This window comes from Quercus lobata, chromosome 9 (assembly GCF_001633185.2).
Source record: "Quercus lobata isolate SW786 chromosome 9, ValleyOak3.0 Primary Assembly, whole genome shotgun sequence".
NCBI classification, from domain to species: Eukaryota; Viridiplantae; Streptophyta; class Magnoliopsida; order Fagales; family Fagaceae; genus Quercus; species Quercus lobata.
The window spans coordinates 43,114,309-43,133,822 of NC_044912.1; the positions used below are offsets into that span (position 1 = coordinate 43,114,309).

At 35.5% G+C, this 19,514-nt stretch overlaps 1 protein-coding gene and 1 pseudogene across 3 annotated transcripts; both read left to right on the forward strand.

Annotated features, from left to right (window-relative positions):
• The first annotated feature begins 1,989 nt into the window (after positions 1–1,989).
• LOC115959593 (thymidine kinase a-like) lies at positions 1,990–10,818 on the forward strand. Of its 3 annotated transcripts, XM_031078037.1 has the most exons (5): positions 1,997–2,386; positions 7,270–7,414; positions 7,764–7,885; positions 8,172–10,662; positions 10,744–10,818. In XM_031078037.1, exons 1-4 carry the CDS (start codon positions 2,082–2,084, stop codon positions 8,425–8,427), a joined length of 828 nt encoding a protein of 275 aa, XP_030933897.1. In that variant the 5' UTR covers positions 1,997–2,081; the 3' UTR covers positions 8,428–10,662; positions 10,744–10,818. The 3 variants fall into 3 exon arrangements, with proteins under 3 accessions (XP_030933895.1, XP_030933896.1, XP_030933897.1); XM_031078035.1 differs by lacking the exons at positions 7,764–7,885; positions 8,172–10,662; positions 10,744–10,818 and adding an exon at positions 3,232–4,585 and having other exon boundaries at positions 1,990–2,386; positions 7,270–7,359; XM_031078036.1 differs by lacking the exons at positions 7,764–7,885; positions 8,172–10,662; positions 10,744–10,818 and adding an exon at positions 3,232–4,650 and having other exon boundaries at positions 1,990–2,386; positions 7,270–7,353.
• LOC115959592 lies at positions 10,564–19,514 on the forward strand (annotated as a pseudogene).

Genomic DNA, 19,514 nt, shown 5'->3' on the forward strand with positions numbered 1-19,514 from the left:
ACTAAAAATTTTTAATATTAAAATGAGTGGAGGATTGTTGGAGCATTTTAATATTAATTAATTAAAATTAATAAATATTACGACATAAATGTAAAAATGTGAAAGTGAATATGGAAGATGAGGAGTTAGTGAAAATGTTTAATCCCACATTGAATAGGAGAGAGACTATTTTTTTTTTTTTAATTGTGGTGATTAATGGGCTAACATGAATTGTCTTAGATATTTGGCTAGATACATGTGTAAGGGGAGGTGAAGGGTGGAGGTACTGAAAAATACATACAAAAAAAATAGAAAGGTTCTTGGCAAGGAATAATGTTCTTTCGGGTGGAGTTTTGGGCTTGAACACTTTGTGCAGAGATTGTTCTAGCCATACGACACTTGTTGGATTGTTGTATCCTAGGGGAGACAAGTCAGAGAAGATTTGCATTGGTTACAACGTTTAGCCAACTAAAGGCTTGAATTTCCTAAAAGAGAGCGAGTGTCATGCCTCAATCTAAATAATGTTGTGTAATTTTTCTTTTAAGTTAATAATATTTAGAAGTATTATTTAGTTTCTCTTTATGTTATTTCCATTATTATTGTGTTTGCACCAACAAAGTCAATGAACTATAACAAGAACAAAAACAAAAACATAATATAATGCACAGATTACAACTAGATTGAAATGCTGAATTACGTACAATACCATTTCAAAGCTCCATAAAAGATTCAGACCAAAATCATAGAAAGATTAACAGATATAACTAACCTATTTTGGAGTTGAATCGACTAGAAGCTTTGCCCTAATCAGTGATGAACTTGTGACAGCAATACAAGACCTACAACCAAACGTCCAATCCCTAACCCAAACCAAAACCTAATAACCCATTGTTTATACCTATGGAGCTTTAGTCTGACCCAAATGGAAGCCTAATCCCCTCCCTTGAATCTTTAGTTTTGAGATGAGCAAATAGGTTTCAAGATTGGGTTTTTGGGTTTGGTCAGGGAAAGAAGAGTGGGTTCAGTCAGAGGAAGAAGATAAGCAGTTGAATTTGTGATTGTGGGTTTGATTAGGGAGAAAAGAGCTTGGGTTTGTGATTGTGGGTTCAGATAGAGGAAGAAGAGAAGAGGTTGTGTTTGTAGGGAAGAGCAGATTAAGAGTGTGCGCGAGTTTGATTGGGTGGGTTAAAAGCCAATATTTTTATCCAATCTACCACTAGCGAGTTGGGAAAATTCCAATTTGCCACCGACTCACTAAAGTCTAAATCTGGCGGATTGGTTACAAATTTTGGTGGTTTTAACTCAGCAAGTTAGGCGGGTTGTGCGGGTTGGCATTAGCAATGTTATTTTTAAAAAAAATTATCACAATCTACAATTTAATATTGCATAATCTCAAAATATAACTAATGCACAAAAAAAATTAAAGATACATTTCATTGAATAATCTCAATTCCAACACAAACCTAGGGTTCATAAAAGAGATATATCATCTCTAATAGACCTTCTCTCCATAAAAAAGGAAAAAGAAAAAGAAAAAACAATAGGTTGCTACCTTACAACTGAGGAAAATTATGAACTAAGGAAAATTATGAACTAAGTATCTCTTGACATGAATATTATCAAAGCTAGGTTTTGTGACAAAATAAATTATGATTTTTTAGTAGATTATTTGATTTTATACATTAATAGATATAACGAGATAGATATTTTTTTTTCCTGGTTGATTGTATGATTTTTTCAACTTAAATAAAAGAAGGGTCATGTTAACGAGTGTCCTTAGAGTATCGATTAACAATTTATTTTAGAAAAATTTTGACATTATTTTTATAGAAAATAAAAAAAACTGTCAAAACATTAATAGTTTTTTTTTATTCTCATAAAAAAAATTTAAATGAATTATGGCATTTGTTAGCATTTTCTATAAAAGGATATATAAATATATATATATATATATATATATATATAATTGCTTTCCATTTTAAAAAGAAAAAAAAAAAGGTACATAATTGCTATTTCTCCCTCTCTTAAAGCCCTCTGAAGTCTGAAACTTCTCTACCTTAATCCAAAGAAAGCTCTCTTCTCTCTCTCTCTCACTCTCTCATATGAAGTACTTCCTGATCCCAACGTTGTCAGCCTTCACTTCTCACCTCCCCAAAACCGCTCATCTTGGCCTCCTTTCCTTGGCCTCAAAATCCTTTCCACGCAACCCCACAATTTTCCTTCCCCTAAAACCCACAACCTTTTCTCCCACATGTTCCATTCATTCAATCCAAAGTCGTGGCGTGCACACGGAGCAACTGACTCCGCCGTCGCCTCCCGGAGAGATTCACGTGATCGTTGGCCCCATGTTCGCTGGAAAAACCACCACCCTTCTTCGCAGAATTCAATCTGAGAGCAGCAATGGCAGGTTTGTGAACCTTCACTAGTTTTAGTTACTTTCTTTGTGTGTGTTATATACATGCTTGAAATTTATGTGGGTTGTGGATAAAATTTTAGCTCGTTTGGGTGGGTGGTGTTGTTTAGTGTTAAAGATGAGATATTTCAGGTTCAGTACTGAATTGGGTAGTTTAACTATTTGAATAGAAATGTTCCCTTTTAAATTTATGTATTATAATTGAGCTTGAGCTTGTATTTTCGTGAGTTTTTTTTGAGATTGTTGCTTTTAATGGTGAACAGTGTTGTTATTGTGCCAAATATGAGATGTCTTAGGTGCAGTAGTGTAATGGGTTGATTGGAGTTATGCTGCTTTTATATGCATATTTATTTATGTTTTATGATTGAATTTTGCGGGTTGTTGATAATTTTTTTTTTTGGTGGGTAGTATTTTTTTTGTGCCAAAGATGAGATGTTTAGATTCAGTGATGAATTACGTAGTATGAATATTTGACTGTCTGAACGGAATGTTGCCATTCTTACATACATTTTTATATATGTATGTATTATAATTGAATTTGAGCTTGAATTCATGCAGTTTGTTGATAAAATGCTTCATTTATTTGGTGGGTAGTATTATTTTCTGTGCCAAATGTGAGATCCTAGGTTGAATAGTGAATTGGGTACTTTGAATATTTGGCAATTTGGATGGAATTTTCCATTACTATATACATACTTATGTATGTAATGTGATTTTTGTAAAGCTGCTCAAGGTTTGATGGAATTGACATGCGTAATTGCATATATTATTTTTAGAACTGGGAAAGAGTAGATTTTGGCAATGTACTGGTTCAACTGATGGAATGTGATTATCACCAGCTTTCAGGTTGAGCGTTACAAGAGCTACCTCCAATTGGATGAAACATTAAAGGGTCTTTGTATTTCGGGAAGATTGAGGGAAGCTGTGGGACTGTTGTGCACTATTGGAGTACGAGTGGAACCAAGAACCTATGCTCTTCTATTGCAGGAATGCATATTTAGAAAAGAGTATAAGAAGGGGAGAAGAATCCATGCACTAATGGTTGTTGTTGGTTATGATCCCAATGAGTATTTGAAGACTAAATTGTTGATATTGTATGTGAAATCAGGGGATCTAGGAACTGCTCACGTTCTATTTGATAATTTGTGGGAGAAAAGCTTGGTTTCATGGAATGCAATGATTGCAGGGTATGTGCAAAGGGGGCTTGAAGAAGTGGGGTTAAATCTTTATTACAAGATGAGACAGACTGGTTTTATTCCAGACCAGTATACCTTTGTATCAGTCTTCAGAGCTTGTGCCACTTTAGCAACACTTGAGCATGGGAAACAGGCCCATGGTGTCATGATCAAGTGTCAAATTAGGGAAAATGTGGTAGTCAATAGTGCCCTTATGGACATGTACTTTAAATGCAGTAGTTTATCTGATGGGCATTGGGTATTTGACAAGTCTTTAAATAGGAATGTTGTTATGTGGACTGCTTTAATCTCTGGCTATGGTCAGCATGGAAAAGTTGCAGAGGTTTTGGAATCTTTTCATAGGATGAAAACTGAAGGTTTCAAACCAAATTATGTTACTTTTCTTTCAGTTCTTTCTGCTTGCAGCCATGGAGGTTTGCTTGATGAGGGTTGGGCATATTTCTCATCTATGACCAAAGATTATGGAATTCAGCCAAGAGGGCAGCATTATGCAGCTATAGTTGATCTTTTAGGGCGTGCTGGCCAGTTACAAGAGGCGTATGAGTTTGTTCTGAATTCACCTTGTAAGGAGCACTCAGTGATATGGGGTGCTTTGCTTGGGGCTTGTAGGGTTCATGGAGACATGAACTTGGTAAAGCTTGCAGCAAAGAAATTTTTTGAATTGGAACCCGAAAATCCTGGAAAATATGTGGTCTTGTCTAATGCTTATGCCACCTTTGGGTTTTGGGAAAATGCTGCAGAGGTCAGGGCTGTGATGCGGGAATCAGGGATCATAAAGGAGCCTGGTTATAGCAGAATAGAAGTTCAAAATGGGTCCCAATTCTTCTTCAAGGGTGATAAACAATCTAAGGAGCTATATGAGTTGATCAGAGAAATGACTTGTATTTCAAAGGATGCAGATTATGTTCCTGATCTAAGTGACAACTAACCCACGTCATGGAAAATGACTCATTTCCTGTGAATATCTCTCTGTTGCGAAGCAGTGCTATTTGAGAGAGTAAGAGCTGTATGCCTAAAACCTTGGTGCTTAAATTTTGTAGAATCTGGAAGGTCCACTTATGGGTGAGGCTCAATAGATATCAGTTACATATCAAATATTATCTAATTAGGCATCTGGATCATTTTAGTTATTTCATTCTTCAAGAATTTAAACATATTTTTATCTGTACCAAAGAAAGTTGTTTAGGGTGCGTTTGAATCGACTTCAAACGAATTTCGGAAATCAATTTCCGGAAAATGGAGCGTTTGGCTGTGACGGAAAATATTATTTTCCGGAAATTGATTTCCTGTTGACCGAAATTTTCAGCCTTGACCACGGAAATGAATTTCTACCTTCATTTTCACTTCAATTCATTTCCGTGGCTTGCAAAACGCAGAGAGAGGGAGAGAAAAAACAGAAAACACAACACGCGAGCGAGAGAGAAAGAACAAAAAAAAAACAATCTACCTCACACCCAGAGCTCCGATCCGGCGAACGAGCGAGAGAAAGTCGATTCAAACGCACCCCAAACCGCGATCGATCCAGCAACCCAGAGCTCCGATCCGGCGAACGAGCGAGAGAACGAACGATTTCCAGCAACCAAACCGCGATCGATCTAGCAACCCAGAGCTCCGATCCGGCGAACGAGCGAGAGAACGAACGATTTCCAGCAACCAAATCGCGATCGATCTACCTCACACCGGTCACGCCGACACCGATCTACCTCACACCGGTCACGCCGAGCTCTGCCAGACGACCACCGCGCCAAACACCGCAGACCCACGGTGAGTGACAGCTCAAACTCACACCGATCCGCCACACACTCACCTCACCTCCGACCCACACATCCGATCCACTCACCTCACCGGTCCACACGTCCGATCCGCCACACCGATCTCTTTTTTTTTCTTTTTTTCTTTTTTGAGAAAGCCCGATCCGATCACTGAAATATATATATATATATATATTTCTATTTAGTTGTTTATTTATATAAATATTTATATAATTATTTACATGTTTTTATTTATTAATTTTTGTATTATACATTGTTTATAACTGTGTATTTGTGGGTAATGTATATCAAAATTTTGGGACTTTTCTGATTGCAGGTTATTTATTAATTTTTTTCAATTATCCATTGTCGATTAAACTGTGTATTTGTGGATTATGTATATGAAATTTTGGACGAATCAAACACCGGAATTGATTTTCCGTAAAACGATTTCTGAAACAGCCAAACACCCAAATACATTTTCCTTTTCCGGAAATTAGCATTTCCGGAAAATATGTATTTTCCGGAAAATGATTTCCAGCAACCAAACACAGCCTTAGTTTCAGTTTATTAATTCTGGTTACAGCAGCAATAGAGCCATTCCATCTGTCCAAGCATATAGGTCGACCCGTTCAGTGTCCTGACTCCTGCTAATGCCAAAAATTGCATTTCGAATAATGCATATTGATGCTTGCATATGTATCTATGTGTTCAGTCTGTTCAGGTTTTTTGATGATGTGTAAAGGTCAAAATTTGTTGAATTCACAGGCAATCTAGATCAATGACAAGTGTATGAAAATTTACTTGTATGATATGATATATGAGAAGACAACCCAAAATTTCAGGATTAAGGGTTGGCTGGTGTTGTTGTATGATATGATATATAATCGATGATAAATGTGTAAAATCTTGCATGATACTATATGATATATGAGAATCCAACCCCAAAAATTTTGGGATTAGGGCTTGGTTGTTGTTGTTTAGTGTGATATATGAGAAATGCACCTGTTTATTCCTGGCATTTCTCACTCCTCCGCTTTCCTTAAGTTCCCAAAATAGATATAAATCATATAAAAAGAACCTCAAAATTGAAACAAAAGCTTATCAAATTATGTGTCATTTATGCAAGATATGTAATCACTTCTCCCAACTGCTTTCTCAACCTTTCCTCCTTAGTTCTCATCCTTCTAGAAATTACATGGCCCCCTCCCTTAATCCTCTTTGTCCATATACATATCTAAAGTCATTTTTTGCAAGATCCTTATCACTCTAAACCCATTATTTTTCATAAACTATTTTGGATGTCATATAACTTGTTCTCAATTTCATTTCTTTCCATTTGTTAGAAGTAATTGATATCAAATTTCATTTTATTGGCATAATAACCTTCTCTTGTGCTTAGTAAAGTCTGTAAAACAGTTATGTCTGACTAAGTTTCTTATTTGCCTCTAAATCTAGGTCTATTCTAATGTGCTGCAACATTTAAGCTGAAAATATTATGTCAGGACCCGAACCCTAAACCTAAGATCCCTTTCCTCTCCCATTATTTTCTTGAAGACCCTAGGACCCTATATAGATATTGGAATTCTAGTTTTTTGAGTATTAGAAAGGGATCAGTGTTCTATTTGGATTTCTTCCATTTGTTATCTAAAGCTTTTGATTTTAATCAATTTAACTATGGGAGCTTGTAACTTCTTATCACCACAATTGATATTGTTCATTCAAGAGATACTTCAACTATGTGAAGCATCTTGCTGCACCGGTATTTGAACTACAAAAACACCAAAACTTCTGTTGGAAAAAAATTTCCATGCTTTATGCAAATACAGGGCAGAAAATATTCAAATACTTGATTTATTGAACAATGTTTAAATGTTTTTGGAATTATTCTTATGATGCTTTGTTTCTTTTTTACATCTCTGTTATGCAGAAGTGTGGCAATAATAAAATCAAATAAGGATACAAGATATGGATTGGATTCGATCGTGACACATGATGGGGCGAAATTGCCATGCTTGGCCTTACCTGATTTGTCATCATTTAGACAAAAGTTTGGTCTTGATGCATATGATCAGGTATTCCAATGACACAATTTGTGATACATGTATTACGAACAGTTATCCTTTCTTGTATAAAAATACAGAACTATTTTCTTTTGTGTGCACGTGTTCTCTCTCTCTCTCTCTCTCTGTATTGTTTGAAACAACATTATTGTTTTTTGGCAAATGTGCAGTGTCTCAGTAATGAGTAAGTGGTTTGTGTGTCTGAGAAATATCTCAATTTGAAATGAGCATGGTTTTCTGGCTTTTTTTGGTGAGATTATTGCGTTTAACTTTCATCAGTTTTTTATGTACACTAGGAGTGATAGTTTTTTTTTTTGATAAGTAGGAGTGATACTTAGTTTTGACCTGTATTTGGTGACAGTTAGATGTGATTGGTATTGATGAAGCTCAATTCTTTGAGGACCTTTATGATTTCTGTCGTGAAGCTGCTGATCATGATGGCAAAAGAGTAATAGTTGCTGGACTAGATGGTAATTATTTAAGGTATTTAAATAGGCCACCAATTATATTTAGCTATTTTTATGCTCGTGATTTTTTTTCAATTTTTTTTACCTAATTATAATCTACCACCATTCATATAACGGCGTTTAGGTCATTAACTATTCTTTTTGGATTGAGAGTTTTAGCTTATTAACTTTTCTTTTCTTTGAGAAACAATTAGGTTATAACTTGAAAAGCTTTTTTGCAATTAAATGGCATCATATGATATTGCATTGCTTGGAAATTCTAACAAGATCCTTCTAATGATGAATATAAATATTGTTGACAGGAGGAGCTTTGGTTCTGTGCTGGATATAATTCCCCTGGCTGATTCCGTGACCAAATTAACTGCTTGCTGTGAACTTTGCGGTAAACGTGCTTTCTTCACCTTAAGGAAAACAGAGGAGACACAGACTGAACTGATTGGTGGGGCTGATGTCTACATGCCTGTGTGTCGGCAGCACTATGTCAGTGGACAAGTAGTCAAGGAAGCTGCAAAGACTGTCCTGGAATCTCAAAATGTTCAGTGTGTCTCTTATGCATAGTTCAACTAAGGAAAACGGTGGAGACACAGACCGAACTGATTGGTCTGTCTACATGCCTGTGTGTCGGCAGCACCACGTCAGCAGACAAGTAGTCAAGGAAACTGCAAAGACTGTCCTGGAATCTCAAAACGTTCAGTGTGTCTCTTATGCATAGTTCAACTGCTTAGTAGGAAATCTGAAATTTCCTAGTATGCTCTGCCTTGTAGTCTACACAACTTGTCAATAGTGAAATTGCAATTGAGTTAGGAATATTACATCTTTAGGTCCCTATCAAGAATGTAGATATTGTTACATCTATTTATGTGGTCAATGTTTGATAGATGCTTTAATTATCATCAATATACATTGCTGGAAAATATAAAACTATAATGAATGTGAATTTGAAACAGGTTTTTTCTATTATTTTCTTCTTCTTAAGGAACTGTTTATAGTCAATAGTTGTATTCACGTATAGTATGAAAGTATAAAATTTAAAGTATAGTGGTTCTGTATCTTAGATACCCTAATAATACAAACCATTTGCTTGTGAATTGTTGTCTCCCTTTGAGAAGTTAAAAGATTTTTGGGAATAGGATTGTGTTCTACTTGGTATCAAAGGTCTTTTTCTTTAGACTTATGAAAATCAAAGTTGCAGGTCTTAGTTTCTTACCTTTGCTCCAAAAGCAAAATGCCCTAAGATCTTTTTAGATTTCTGGCCTTAGCCTAGGAATCCCCAAAATTAGAACTAAGATTGAGGATTGTAATGAAAAGATACCTTGTCTAGTCCGACTCCTATCCCTTCCAATAAAAGGGAGGTAAAAATATCCTATGAGTGCAAGATGTACTACCAAACTATAGATGGACATATTGTTAGTGGTTTGGAATGGGTGGTTTCCAAAGTTTTTTTTATTGAATCTAAGCTGTTTCAATTGGTGGTGGAGGAAGGAGGGAATTTTTTCTCCCTTAGGATTTTTGAACGGGGAAAATACTACATGCAATCAGTTTTTATGGGCAAGAGTGCTGCAATTTGGTCAATGTGGAACTTGGAACACACCATGATTGGAGTTAATCCAAAGCAGCTCTTCACGCTCAGGGAAGGTGATACTGCTTACACTTTGCAATGGGGGTCAAACTTGTTTGGTCAGTATTTATCAGTGACTGAGCTTAAGGTAGGTGGGTTGCGGAGATCTATCATTATCCCTGCTGGAAAGTTACAACAAGGATTGAGGGACTTTGGGATTGAATTAAGAAGAATGTTGGAACCTTCCCATTATGCATTGGGTGGACTGAAATTTGTACTGTTCATAAGCAGATTCCAGAGTTTCATTCTTGTAGTTGTGTTCCCCCCCCCCCCCCCCCCTTTTCTCTCTCCTGTTTTGTCTTTAATATGTTTGTGGTGGCTAGCTCAACCCCCACTTTAATAAAATAAAGACTGCCTGCTTTTGCCAAATTGTGGAATATTTATATACGTGTGTGTGCTTGTGTTGAATTGTTTTTAGGCGTCGCCTCATGCGCCTTAAACATTGCTTGAGGCACTCACCCAGGCACTAAAGTGTGCGTTGGTATATATGTGTGTATTTGGAATTTCTTTTAGGCATTGCCTCAGACGCCTTAAAGGGTGCCTAGGCATTAGGTGGACATCTCACTAAAGGTGCCTTGCTTAGACTTTGAAGGTGAGCACCTCACTAAAGCCTCCTAGCTTTGGAGCTCTTGGAGGTGACCTTAGTGGCAGCTCATCTCACCCGAGCACGTAGCATACTTTGGACCACACTGACTTTAGCTATCAAATCAAGTTAAATTGCTCAAGCCCAACATAATACATCAATTAGAAGACATTTCTTGCTCATTTGCTTATCCTGATACAAAGAAACACTTTATAAGATTTTTTTTTTTTCATCTGCTTATCAGCTGAATGCCTTTCATATCTCCTTTTGTTAACATCTCTTGAGAACATATAATTCAAATTTGTTTACCCTCTTTCTTTCCCTGAGTGCCTCACTAGTGCATTCAATGTAAGATTTATGTGGCCACTTAATGCAATGCATCATTTAGCAATAGTTTAGATCCATTCCAGCTTTTATTGATAACTGTCCATGAATATCTTCAGTTGTGCTTAAATATGATGTTCCTTTACTTCTTGCAGAAAGGTCAATTTCGATGGGTGTGTCATTTGCTGCATCAAAACCACCCAAAACATGGGTTTATAAGCCCTCTTTGTGACCATCCATTGCCCTGCACCTTCTCCACTTTACCAAGGTATTACCGTGCTCATAATATTAACAGCTTGACATTACGTTGTTGTTAATAGTTTTCTCTATCTTTACTTATATATGTCAGGTCCTAGCAGTAATCCCTCACCAATATGCGGTCATCCTCGTCATCATCAGCATGTTAAACCCAATGCAATTACTCCATCCCCTTCAAAAAACCATGGTAATATCCATCTGTCAAATTGAATTTGTCTACTTGAGAGTTTGTGTTGCTCACACGCACATTTGTAATATAAAAAAAAGGATACTGAGATATCTACAATGAAATAGGGCCATACCATTGTGTTCGGTGGTAACTAGGAGAAGTAGATGATTTTTTATACTGATCAGTAGCATTAACTTGTGGTATGCGTGACTCTTTTGTGTGACCAAATGTCTGTAAAGAACCCTTATGCAAAATGCATAAGTATCAAGATATCAAGAACACTTAAAATATGTATGAAAGATATATGTGATAAGTAACCCGTGAATAACCTTGTTTTTAATTTCTTAGTGTCTGCTGTCAAAATTTTTGCTTGTTGGTGAGGCAAATATCAATTTTTTTTGCCTTGAAATTTGCTAGATTAAAAAGTTACCACCCTAAAAGGTTAAGCTGGCACTCATGCCTTTTCTATTTTGTTTCAGATGTTATAATAGGTTTTTTTTTTTTTTTTTTTTTTTTTAATTTACAAATTCAAATAAAGCCAGTGCATATTAGGAAAGTCAATCAGTGGCCTTTATCTTTTAAAAGAGGAGCATGTTTTGGGGGCCAAAATGGCCCTATACCACCTTTTTTTGAAATTTTTAGCAACAAAACACTGTTTCGGAAATAAATGGCAAAGTACCACTTTTTCCAGAACTCGAGTTTCAGAAACTCGAGTTCGTCAAAAAAATTATGTGGTACTCGAGCTTGGTAAACTCGAGTACCATTTACACAATACTCGAGTATACCAAACTCGAGTACATTTTATAAATACTCGAGCTTTGTTTTGTTTTTTTGTTTGGGGATATACAAAAAATAAATATAAAGATAAAAATAAGTATTCGAATATACAAAAAATAAACATAAAAAAAAAAAAAAAAAAAAAAAAAATTACACTGTACTGTGTAAGCAGATTTGAATATACAGTAAATATGATGTGCAGAGAGAAAATTTTATTAATGTAGAAACAGATTTTATCAAAGCAGAAAAATATATTCGATTATTGTGAAATTCAAACATGAAAAAGCATTCAGATTTGGTGTTTAAATTTAGAAAACACGATTTCACTTGGTGTTTTATAAGAAAACAGTGAAAATTTTTTTAAATAGTGAACAGAAAATAATTTATGCAAAAAAGAGAGCGAATAATTTCATAAATAATACTGAACAAAAAATAATTTTATGCAAAATCGTAGAATTTGTTTATACGGAAAATAGTGAACAATTTTAATTAATGTAAAAATTAAATTCATATTTCGAAATTAAAATCTCTATATTTTACAATGCTTCTATTTAAATAAATAAAATTCTTATTTTTATCTTTATATTTATTTTTTGTATATCCCCAAACAAAAAAACAAATCAAAACAGAAAAAAAAAAAAAAAAAAAAAAAAAATTACACAGTACTCGAGTTTACCAAACTCGAGTACTGTGTAAATTTTTTTTTTTTGCATTTTATTTATAAAATGTACTCGAGTTTGGTATACTCGAGTATTGTGTAAATGGTACTCGAGTTTACCAAGCTCGAGTACCACATAATTTTTTTGACGAACTCGAGTTTCTGAAACTCGAGTTCTGGAAAAAGTGGTACTTTGCCATTTATTTCCGAAACAGTGTTTTGTTGCTAAAAATTTCAAAAAAAGGTGGTATAGGGCCATTTTGGCCATGTTTTGGGTGGAATACAGGATCAACAAAATGGTAGAGAAAAAAGTCTTTAAAAGTTGAATTCAAAATGTTCTTATGATAAAATAGAAATTATCACTTAACAAAATTGGTAATTGTACCATTGCGCTCTCTCTCTCTCTCTCTCTCTCTCTCTCTCTCTTAATGCCTTAAGTGCGTGTTTATACTAGGGAAAATGGTTTGAATTTTTTTTTTTTTGCTTGGTAAAGTGACTCACAAACCCTATGGAATAGAAATCACATAAAATTAATGCCTTAAGGCTAAATACAATTGGTGGTTGGAAATTTTGAACATTATTTGAAAGATCGATCGTAATATCTTGTTCATCTCATAAGCTAGAATGAAAGTTAAAGGTCTTTTTCTGTTGCTCGTTTTGAGTTTTTTAACCATTCATGTACTTGTTAATGGATTTTTTGGCAGCTTGTGATCAAATTTGTATAGAGCCACTTACTGCAACTCCCATTGATTCACCTTGTGGTTGTGTGTTTCCCATGAAAGTCAGACTTCTTCTGGATGTAGCCACTTTATCTGTTTTTCCAGTAATGAGGGAGCTAGAGATTGAGATTGCGGAAGGCACCTATTTGGAGCAAAGCCAAGTTAAAATTATGGGTGTTATTGCCGATAGTCAAAATCAGGAAAGTACAGTTGTGGATATTAACTTGGTTCCACTGGGAGAGAAGTTTGATAATACTACTGCAGTACTGACATCTGACAGATTTTGGCATAAGAAAGTGCCTCTAAATACAACTCTTTTCGGTAACTATGAAGTGCTATACATTAGTTATCCAGTTACCTACCCCGATTACCTTTAAATTTCTAGCAAAAGGGGAAAAGAACAAAAAGGAGTCCTTCAAGTATCCTTCTTTTTTATTTTATTATCGTGTTTTGGTCACTGAAATAGTTTTCATCAGGGATTCCTTCTTCACCACCTTATGGGAGTTACATTGGCAATGGACCAACAGGAAGTGTTGCAGATCTCCCAATCACAGAAAAATTTATCAACAAGAACCATCGGATGGACCTCAAAACCATTGCCATAATATCTTTGTCTGCATTTTTGCTCCTATTAGTTTTCATTGGAGCGGTCTCTATCTTTTTGAAGTGGAGGAAGGTTAGAAGACCATCAAATGCCGTTGGTCCAGCATTTACACCCCTGCAAACAAAAGATCTGGTAAGTTTATGAATTATTATGTAGATGCTTTTACTAAAATGCAATGTCATCAAATGTTTTTGAACTTTTTATGGTGAACAATGCTCCATCATGACTGTATATGTGTTAGTCCTCCTAGCGTGAAAATTTTGGTTCCTTTGCAGCCACCATTTATTTTATATGCCTGCCTAGTGCCTAATTATTATATATAAATAAAATATCATGAATGTTCTATCATAATTTGTCATTTTTGGTTGCGCAAAATCTAGTCATGCCTGGTGAATTATTACTCAAAAGTATGGATGTTAGTCTTGTGGCTTGTGGTCATGATTTATTTCCACGTTTGCATTATATTTCCTAGATATTCCATTTGTTTTGAGTCATCCTTCTGCTAAAAAATTTGATGATAATGTTCTTATTTTTTTTTTGTTAATAATGTCTGAAGTAAAGAGGAAAATTCCTTCAAACACTATTAATTTACCAGACCAGTAATATGAACTTTGATGTGGTGAGTAGAACTTGGGTCTAGTGTTGTAGAAGGGTTTAAGAAGAAATTCCAATAAGAATAAGGCAAAGAAAAAGGATAATTGGAATGAGGTTGGATCTGAATTGCTTTTTCTAAGTAAAGAAATCATTGCAAAAAATAATATAAAAAACGAAGCAGAGGGCAGCAACCCAAGTACATGAGATGTAGGAGTAAAGAACAAAAAAAGGAGGGGTAAGAAAAGTCTTCAAAAGCATGCTATAGAAGAGATAGGAGGTGTCAAAGTCCATTCATATAAGGTCTTCAAATGCAAAGCACAATCTCAAGGGAGTTCATGAACTTCAGCACTCTGGCTCCTCGAAGTAACATGCATTCCTTTTTCTCAAAAGACGCCACATTAGACACGGAGGAACCACTTTCCAAATCCTCCCATTACTTCTCTTCCCAAAGAGCCTCGTACAACATGATAAACCTCCCATCACATAATAAAGCATTACCTAGGAGACACCAAAGAAGCATAATATCATAAACAGCTCCCAAGTCATCAGAAAATGTGGGAAGAGATCAAATCTGAAATTTTTTGAAGGCTATACAAAAAGGATGCTCACGATTTAAAAAATTCTATGTATAAAAGCCTTTAGCAACTCTAGAATTCTAATCTTTCATCTTATATATAACAATTAAATCTCTTCTTCTTCACTCTCTTCTGGATTGGAGTGCTGCTTTTAACTCTTTTCCTTGTTCTAATTTATTAGATATGTTAGAGCTTTGTAATTTGAGTGTTTGATGTACTGCTACTCAAATACACCACCAGTGTACCTGGGTTTTCTTTTCTTTTTTTAATCAATAAAGTTTTGTTACTTATCAAAAATAAATAAATAAATCTTAACCTACCAACTTCATTAAAAGTCACATGCTAGTCAAATGACCTTTTCAAATACTCGAGACATAATAATAAATGAAACGTGATTTATAGAAATAAAAGAGAATGGACTGATGGGCCTTTTTTGGGGGGGCTTAAATTTTCCTACATCAGTTCTCCTTGGGTTGGAGAAAATTCGTCCTTGGTTGGGCTTCAATTCTCCACAATTTATCGGAGTCTCAAATAATATTTTCTATCTTTTCATTCTTTGTCTTCTTAAATGCATCAAGAAATAGTAGTTATAAAAAAAAAAGCATCAAGAAATAGCTACTTAGCCTTAATATGCCAATAAGAACTTCTGCATAACAAGGTTTGGGACATTTCTTCAATTTGTAACATGAACAAGTCACGTAGAACAAAGTACCATCACCTGACACCATACAACTTTGTTCTAAAATTGGTTTAACCCCGTCCATGTATCTCTTGGAGCTTGTCGAATTTTGTCTCGCAGCTCTTCCTCCATAAATTCTTCCTAAACACAATCAAATCTTGTATCTTTATCTTCATAAAAGGAAGATTATCATGATTCAGCATTATGCGAATAGAAAAATTATTAAACATCACAATTCCAAGTAAAAGTATCCATCTTCACTAAAAATTTTCAATTTTGAATTCCATCGAACAGTACTAGGTTTTTCAAATTGTGTGTATGTAGATCTTCCGTGTCCAAAAGAACACTCTTAGGACTTGCATCGAACTCTTGATGTACATTACTTTAATAAAATAATATCTTTAATTTGTATTAAGTACTCACCCCTAAACCATCATAAAGAGAATCTCAGTTTGTGGCGCAGACTCTTTCAAAATTTTCATCCTTCAGTTCAACTACACACACCAACTGATCTTCCAACCTACCTCATGGTGCATGCTCTATCTGGTATCATGAAAGGAGTTTTCATCTTCTATATCATCATTCTCATCCTCATGACCACTTTCCAACATGTCCAAGGGGTTGTAGTTTCCTTCCAAAATCTTCATTTGAGTCTCCCACTAGTTCCTGTTGCTGAAAAGAATAGCTAGCAATAAATCTTCAATAATACGCCTCATCTCATTATTTTTTTTCTACTAGCCTTGATTTCATCTACCCTCATGATCTCTACCACGGCCAGCCATAGCTTAAAGTTACTACCTTTGACTCAGATATGAATTTTTTGGCTTAGATCTAGGATCTTTTGCTCTAATACAACTTGATGTGGTGAGGACTTACGTTTAGCGTAGAAAAAGAAATTCCAGCAATAAGATTAAAAAAGAGAAGAAAAATAGAGAGAATAAGATTGAAGTTGGAACAATTAGATATCAATTTCTAGGCTCGAAGCTCAAGAAATATTCAAATATGAAATTTCATAAAATGGATCAGAAAAGGTTACCCGCAATAATTCAAGAAAAAATGCTATTTATAATTAGTGACTCACTAAGAACATTGTAGCTCAACTAGCACCATTTGGTGTTTCTAACGAAGTTGTTTAGAGTTCAAATCCCTCCATCCCCCCAATTATCAATTTATCAGGAAAAAAAAAGCATTTGGTGACTCTAGAAATCTTACATATAATTAGTAAAATCCTAGTGATCCAACTTCATTGAAAGTCACATGATCTATTAAAATAAAGACTAATGGGCCTTTTGTTTTTTGGGCTTAAGATTTCCTACATGAGACTTTCACCACTGATGGATCCCATGAAAAGCACACATTCCATGCTTTGATTCTAAAAACTTTTTTTTTTCACACATACGATGTTGAAAATATTCATTTCTTTGCAAACTGCCCAATAATTGACAAAAAGGGAAGATATAATCTCTTTCTTCTGGCCCAAAAAAATGGCAATTGTGTCATCAAAAAGGCAATTCTGTGAAAGGGTGAAGCTAGTCCCATTTGTTTTCTTTTATTTTACCTTTTTAAATAATTTGTGCATTTTAAGAAAATGCTCTTTCAAACCCTAGTAATGTATCACCACCACCCAGTTGGGGGAGTTGGTACCTCCCCAAGGGGTGTGTGTTTCTAACCCTTTTTTTATATTTGAAAAAAAAAAAAAAAAAAACCCTAATAATTTATGACATCAGTAAATAGTTTTGGACATTCACTGCTGATGGATGATGAATATCCTATAAGGTCTAAGTTGTGCCGTGTCAAATGCTAGCAAGAGAACCATGTTACAAAATTTAGTGAAATAAATAAATATTTTATATCAATCACAATACCTTTAATAACTTTGTCATTAATTCTCGCAGACCTATCATTTAAAACTGATACTGCATCTTCTTAGTCCACGCTGGCCAGTCTTTTAAAGCTGGGTTATTAACTTTTGATGTATCAACGCACTGGCCAATCATGGAAGATTCCTCTTGCATGAACAATTGTATAATAAGCTGATTAATATGAGTGTTACCTAATGAGCTGCATCAACACACTTTTTTCTTAGTCAAAATAATTAGTCCTCTGCATTTAACGCAGGCATAGGGTCTGTATTATCAAGTAGTATTGCAAGCTCAACATCAGTATCCCTAATGTCCACCATGGCTACCTGTGTTCTCTCTGCTAAAACATTTGCACTTGCTGAGCTTGAGAAGGCAACAAATAAGTTCAGTTCAAAGAGGATTTTGGGTGAAGGAGGATTTGGACGTGTTTACTGTGGGATTATGGAAGATGAAACTGAAGTTGCAGTTAAATTGCTTACAAGGGATAATCAAAATGGGGACCGTGAATTTATTGCAAGAGTTGAGATGCTAAGTCAATTGCATCACCGTAATCTTGTGAAACTGATTGGTATATGCATTGAAGGGTGGACACGGTGCTTGGTGTATGAGCTTGTTCACAATGGCAGTGTTGAGTCCCATTTACATGGTATATTTTCTGCATTACCTTTTATTTTATTTTGTTTGTAATTATTTAATGGAATATAAGTTGGCAAACTTCCTCCCACATTGCCCTTGTATTGGTGTTTTAGGTGTTGACAAGAACAAGGGCCCTCTAGACTGGGATGCACAGATGAAGATTGCCCTTGGAGCAGCAAGAGGATTGGCCTATCTTCATGAAGATTCTAATCCTTGTGTAATACACCGTGATTTCAAGGCTATTAAAGTTTTATTAGAAGATGACTTCACCCCAAGGTTTCAAATTTTGGGTTGGCCAGGGAAGCAACTGAAGGAAGTCGTCATATTTCTACTCGGGTCATGGGAACTTTTGGGTAATCATAATATTTTGAAGTCATAGTCTTACAATTCTATAAATTCAAGTAGGTTCTTGATTGGACATGCTCTCTCTCTCTCTCCCCACATATTCTGTGACATACTTTGGATTAAGAAGTATTCATTTGTATATATACTACCATATTTCCAGTTAGCAATTCCAAATATTAATGAACTTTGAATATAATGGGTTTGCAGGTATGTTGCCCCAGAATATGCAATGATAGGGCATCTATTTCTACAATTATGGGGTTGTGCTCCTTTAGCTTCTCACTGGAAGAAAACCTGTGGACATGTCCCAACCTCCTAAACGGGAGAATCCGGTAACTTGGGCATGGCCATTACTGACCAGTAGAGAAGGTTTGGAGCAGTTGGTTGATCATTCTTTTGCTGGAAGTTATGACTTCGATGACATGGCTAAGGTGGTAGCCATTGCTTCCATGTGTGTTCACCCAGAGGTGACTCAAAGACATTTTATGGGTGAAGTTGTGCAAGTTCTGAAACTAATATACAATGACACAGATGAGACTTGTGGAGATTGCTGTAGTTGAAAGGAGTCTTTTGCTCTAGAATCTGAATTTAAAGGAGACTTTGCCCCTTTTGATAGCAGTTGGTGGAATGCAAGTGGGTTCACCCCTTGGTTAACTTATGGGCATGCCTCTTCGTTCATCACAATTCATCACAATGGAGTACAGTTCTGGTCCAATTGAAGAGATGGAAAACAGACTGTTTTCAGCTTCAAGTTTGTTTGGGGATGAGATGTCTTTACCGATTAGGCATGGGAATAGATCAGGTCCCTTGAGAACAGTCCAAAGGAAGGCGGCCTTGTATAGATTTACAGGAAGTAGGAGTGAGCATGGGGTCTCCTTCCATGGCGTGCTTGGAATGATGGGTATTGTGTATAAGATTTCGTTCTAGTGTTTCGAATTGTACAGTTCCAAAGAATCAAAGCTTTTATTGAGAGGATGGTTGGTGAAGTTTAGGTATCTGTGATTTCTGCAGTTACCGTGTTTGGAGAGAGAGAGAGATTGATTGACTTCTAATTTTGGAAATATTTCATTTGTTAACAAGTACAAGTTGGAGATACAAGTTGAACACTCCCTGTATCATATATGTTATAATATATTTTTGTGGTTCAATCTTCGATTAAATTTTTTGCCGTTTACCTCCCATTTGTTAGGCTGGAAATTTGAATTTTCCTAGTATGCTCTGCCTTGTAGCCTACACAACTTGTC

What these genes read in the sequence shown, in the direction of transcription:
- LOC115959593 (XM_031078035.1), top strand. Translation starts at nt 2,082, where the DNA reads ATGAAGTACTTCCTGATCCCAACGTTGTCAGCCTTCACTTCTCACCTC. An exon ending in TCTGAGAGCAGCAATGGCAG is followed by an intron (nt 2,387 to 3,231) that starts GTTTGTGAACCT and finishes GATTATCACCAG; the next exon opens with CTTTCAGGTTGAGCGTTACA.